The following is a 5,065-nucleotide window of genomic DNA, read 5'->3' as shown; positions in this document are numbered from 1 at the left end:
CGTGAGCGTAACGGAGGGCGACAACGACAACCATTGAGAACGATCATTTTGGCGCCATAGGTCGGCGGGGGCTTTGCTCGTAGGGAAGCATCCACTTTTCACCCTTGTATGCCTCCATTTTCGGTCACATCGATGCTCATCAGTGGCGGATTTTACCCTTGTGACAATGGCGGCGGCGACGACAAATCCGGTGCCAACGATGAAGGAGAAGGCGGGGGAGGGGGTGTTGGAGCTGTGGGGTGGCTTAGTGTAGCTGCCAACGGCGGCGGGGTGGCCCGGGGGGCCGGCCGGCTTAAGGTGGACGGCGGCGTTGTGGCTTGGATGTTGCGCAACTGTTTCCCTACTTTTAGTCCAGAGCGGCATGCTGGACCAGATTGCTTATGTGGGATGGTTTTTCGGGAGTGAGATAATTTTATTTTATTTGATAAAGTTGTGATCTGCTAGCTAGTCATTAACTCTCTAAAACTCACCTTTTCTTCTCAAATATATGTTTGAGGGATCTACCGGAGATGCCCTAATTACCTTAAGGGTATGGCTAGGTCTCAGTCAACTAAGACTTAGTCAAGTCTAAATCAAATGACATAATATGTAAAAAAACTAAATAGAAAATTTTACACGGATCTCCACATAAGATCCCGTGGATATAGCATCTACCGAGGCTTCGTTAAGTCTCGGTCGACTGAGATTTAGCGATCCCTTTACCCTAAATAATCATCAACGCTTGCGGGTTTTAGTAAAGCAGAGGGTGCCGTGCGCAAAAGCACCACCAATCCCATCCTAAATCCTCCGCTACGTAATCACTGACCCAGAGCTAGAGCCACTACGACGACGGCGACGGGGAGTGCGCAGTGACGCGACGAGCTACACGGAGACAGCGCTACTCCGAGAAAAGCAAGGCGAGAGGCACACCCGGTCAGGTCTCCCCTGGACTCTTCGAGGAAACAAGCCAGGCAGAGCCAACTCGAAGCAGAGAGAGAAAAGGGCAGAGTTTCCAATCGGCGGGAGGGGTCGCTTCACTCTGGCCGGAGGCGGAGGGAATCCAATCGTTCATCCATTCATCCCGCGACCAGGTAATTAAAGCGAGCTCATACCATATCTCCCTGCTTTGAGTTCGGTTCGTTACATGCGGAGCTGTCGATTTTGCCGGGGCCCCCGACATGGATTCGGGCTTCTGGGAGTTCTTGGGGAAGATTTGTTCCGAGGGTTCTGTGCATTTCTGGGTTCCCACTTTCTGGTCAACTGGTGCCCCTTTGGGGAATTGATCAAGTCAATACGCACGCGCAAGACTGACTTGGTTCTGGGAGTACTTTCTTTCTAGTTACGTGAGCTAGCTGCCCTTGGTTTGGAACTCATACATTAGCAACCAACTGCTCCCTCCGTTCCAAAATACTCGTCGTGGTTTTAGTTCAAATTTGAATGAACTAAAACTACGGAACGGAGGTTGTAGTTTCTGTTATGTCGTTAACTCGTTATTTCATTTGATTTGATTGATAGGCATGCGATTAGATCATCTTTACATGATATATTCCGCGGTCTGCAAGACTGTGTGCACCTGTCCTGTTGTCCAACGGATGAGAAACAGAGCAAATACGCTGGCAAAAGACAAAAAATCCTCTTGGATGGCCAGAAGAAGACCGCATGGATTTCATCGACTGCATATATAGTTTTTGGCTGCTTAACTGGCAATTAAAAACACCGCTGGGACAGGAACTTGAGACGCTCTTCTTGTTTAATCATGATGTTTGTATATTTTCCGGAGAGAAAAGTTGCAAATTCGTCGCCTTTCCCTTTTGTTCGGCTTTATGCCTATATGGAAATCCAATAAGGTTAGGTGGAACAGTTGCTGAATAATTGCAGGGATGAAAAGGTCAGTCTGTAGAAATGGGTGACGATCATAGCCATTATAGAAACATGTCATAGTTTTCTGGGAAAAAAAAAACTCTTGAACTGGCTGCTCTGTTCGTAATACTATACCTTCAGTCAAGCCATGAAAAACACATAATATTATTATTGTTGAAAATTGGCAAATACTCCCTCTGTAAAGAAATATAAGAGCGTATAAATCACTACTTTGGCGATCTAAACTCTCTTATATTTCTTTACGGAGGGAGTACTCTACAACACTTCACACTTGAGTTCGTTCTCACAGCTTATTTTCTCTGTATTATGTGGAGGCTTTCGTTTGTCTTATGTACTTCTCTGGCTTTGCCTTCACCTTCTATAAAAGCTTTGCCCTCGTTTTGTTTGAAATTTCTTCAGGAGAACATCTTGTCAAAAAGGCTAATCCTGCTGAATGCAATAAAACGAGAGGACCTGTGAGCAGTCAGCGATTTATCCGCTAACATGGAAACTATCGATAGCACTCATCGCAGGGACGCAAGCATGCAGGGTGCTGCAGAGCCGGCACCAGTTCTTGCAGAAAATCTAGATCCATCGTTGGAGATTCAAGAAAAGCTACCTCACAACTTGACAGAGCAACAGGAGAACTTGAATACCGTTGTAGGTCTAGAAGTATCCAACAATTCCTTGAACGACAAGACAGATGACACAACTTCCACAAATAACACTGAAAAAGTGAACAACATATCTGATAGTGGTTCAGGCAGTGGCAGTATAATGGTAACAAGTGCAAGAAAATCTAACGGGGACAATATGGATCATCATGCAAACATTGCGGCCACCCCAAATAAGAGAGCAGTAACTGAAAGCAGGCCATACAAAGGTCTTGTTGATACTGCTGCACCATTTGAGTCTGTTAAAGAGGCTGTTACCAAGTTTGGAGGAATTGTTGACTGGAAAGCATACAGAAATCATACAATGGAGGTAATGCACTTCCTCTTTTAGGAACACATTTAAACTTTTGTGTTGTAGACTACTGCATATAATAATTACAGAACTTCGTTTATATTATATGCAGAGGCGCGGGGCTATGCAACTTGAACTTGAGAAGGTTAAACAAGACATTCCACAAGTCAAACAAGGTTCAGAAACTGCTGAAATGGCAAGATCGCAAGTGGCCGAGGAGCTAGAGACAACCAAAAGACTTGTAGAGGAGCTGAAGCACAAGCTGGAGAGAGCACAGGTTGAACTAGAGCAATCAAAGCAGGATTCTGAACTTGCACAGCTCAGGGCACAAGAAATGGAGCTGGGGATCGACAATGGAGCTAGTGTAGTAGCTCAAACAGAGTTGGCAGTAGCCAAAGAACGGCATCAAAAGGCTATTGAGGAACTGAAGATGGTCAAGGAGGTATTAGGATCAACACAAGAACAGTACACCACTTTAATAACTGAAAGGGATGCAGCAATCAAGAGAGCAGAGGAAGCTGCTTCTTCTGCGAAGGAGACAGAGAAGCGAGTCGAGGAGCTTACTCTAGAGCTATTCGCATCCAGAGAATCTCTCGAGTTAGCACACACCGCGCATCACGACGCAGAAGAACACAGGCTTGGAGCGGCTTTGGCAAAGGAGCAGGATTGCCTGGCCTGGGAGAGAGAGCTGCAGCAGGCGAAAGAGGAGCTGCGGCAACTCGATGAGCAAATCCTATCCAAAACCTCTGCGCAGTCCAAACTTGATGGAAACAAGGGCATTTTGCTTAGGCTCAGTGCTGATCTGGCTGCCTATATGGCAAACAAATCGAGCGAAGAAGATGGAGCAGTTGAGGAGCATGGTTCTGAGGAAGATAGAGAAATGAGCAGGTCAATCAAGCAAGCTCTAGCATCAGCCAGAATGGAGCTTGAGGATGTTAGAGGAAACATTGCAAAAACAAATGATGAAGCCAACTTAATACGAGCTGTTGCAGAATCGCTAAGTTCGGAGCTGGAGAAGGAGAAAGCTTCACTTGTTACATTGCAGCAGAGGGAGAGCATGGCGTCCATCACAGTTTCCTCTCTAGAAGCCGAGCTCAGTAGAACAAAACAAGAGATAGAAATGGCGTACACCAAGGAAGCAGAAAGCAGAGCAAAAATGGCGGACATTCCAAAAATGCTGCAGCGAGCAGCCCAGGAGGCAGATGACGCCAAGGTGGCAGCACATTCGGCACGAGAAGAACTGATGAAGTCCAAGGAAGAAGCCGAGCAAGCCAAGGCCGCTGCCACGACTGCGGAGGTCAGGCTACGTGCAGCTTTGAAAGAAATAGAGGCGTCTAAGGCATCCGAGAGGCTGGCACTAGTGGCAGCTCAAGCATTGCAAGAGAGCGAGGAGGCTACAAGCTCTGAAGATTCTCCGAGAGTGACACTTCCGGTAGGCGAATACCACCTTCTTAGCAAGAGGGTTCATGAAGCCGAAGAGCTCGCCAGCGAAAGGGTGGCGGCATCGTTGGCGCAAATAGAGCTGGCGAAAGAGTCTGAGTCAAGGAGCCTGGAGAGACTTCTTGAAGTATCCGGGAGTGTGGACCAAAAGAAGGATGCTCTGAAAATCGCATCGCAGAGGGCTGCCATGGCAGAGGAGGGGAAACTTGGCGCCGAGGCGCAGTTGAGGAAATGGAGATCTGAACACAAGCAGCTTCGAAAAGCTCATGAAGCTGCAAAACATGCATCTAGTCCTTTGAGTACTCCATTTGCTGGATACAAGGAGGCCTCTTACAAGGAAAATAAGGAAGTCCTTACAGAAGCAATATCATATATGTCAGATAATAGCATGGGTGGATTTGTTTCGGACAAGAAGCTACGGAAAAAGAAGACGCTTTTCCCCCAGATGTCCACCCTTTTCTCTAGAAAGGTGCAGACACAAACATAAAAATGACCATGTGTACACACACACGTATCTTGTTTTCCATTGTACAGCATAAAATTGTAAATGGTGTATGAAGTAAATAAGGTTGTTTTGCGAAGCCTTGCGATTTGTTGTAGACACCTACAGCTGAGGGCATACCATGTGTCTGTGAATGATGTTTGAAAACTGTAGATGCTTAAATCCATATATATGAAATATGAATTGCTCGGCATCTTCCGATGCCATTGGTATTATAATTTTTTTTTGAAAAGGGGGATTCCCCGGCCTCTGCATCAGATCGATGCATACGGCCTCTCTTATTAAACAAATAAACAGGTTCTGAACAAAGGTCTTACA

The 5,065-nt window shown here is 46.3% G+C and overlaps 1 protein-coding gene across 1 annotated transcript; it reads left to right on the top strand.

The window, feature by feature from the left end:
* Positions 1-820: 820 nt before the first annotated feature.
* LOC119342216 (protein WEAK CHLOROPLAST MOVEMENT UNDER BLUE LIGHT 1-like) lies at positions 821-4,826 on the top strand. The gene is made up of 3 exons (XM_037614065.1): positions 821-1,070; positions 2,260-2,823; positions 2,918-4,826. Exons 2-3 carry the CDS (start codon positions 2,344-2,346, stop codon positions 4,730-4,732), a joined length of 2,295 nt encoding a protein of 764 aa, XP_037469962.1. The 5' UTR covers positions 821-1,070; positions 2,260-2,343; the 3' UTR covers positions 4,733-4,826.
* Positions 4,827-5,065: the final 239 nt, after the last annotated feature.

This window comes from Triticum dicoccoides, chromosome 1B (genome assembly GCF_002162155.2).
Source record: "Triticum dicoccoides isolate Atlit2015 ecotype Zavitan chromosome 1B, WEW_v2.0, whole genome shotgun sequence".
Lineage (NCBI taxonomy): Eukaryota > Viridiplantae > Streptophyta > Magnoliopsida > Poales > Poaceae > Triticum > Triticum dicoccoides.
The sequence above is the reverse complement of the archived record's forward strand: the minus strand, read 5'-3'. Positions and strand labels throughout refer to the sequence as shown.

Bases quoted from the DNA above. Each gene is read 5' to 3' on its own strand.
- LOC119342216 (XM_037614065.1), top strand. From the start codon at position 2,344: ATGGAAACTATCGATAGCACTCATCGCAGGGACGCAAGCATGCAGGGT. The intron at 2,824-2,917 runs GTAATGCACTTC...TATTATATGCAG, and splicing joins ACAGAAATCATACAATGGAG to AGGCGCGGGGCTATGCAACT.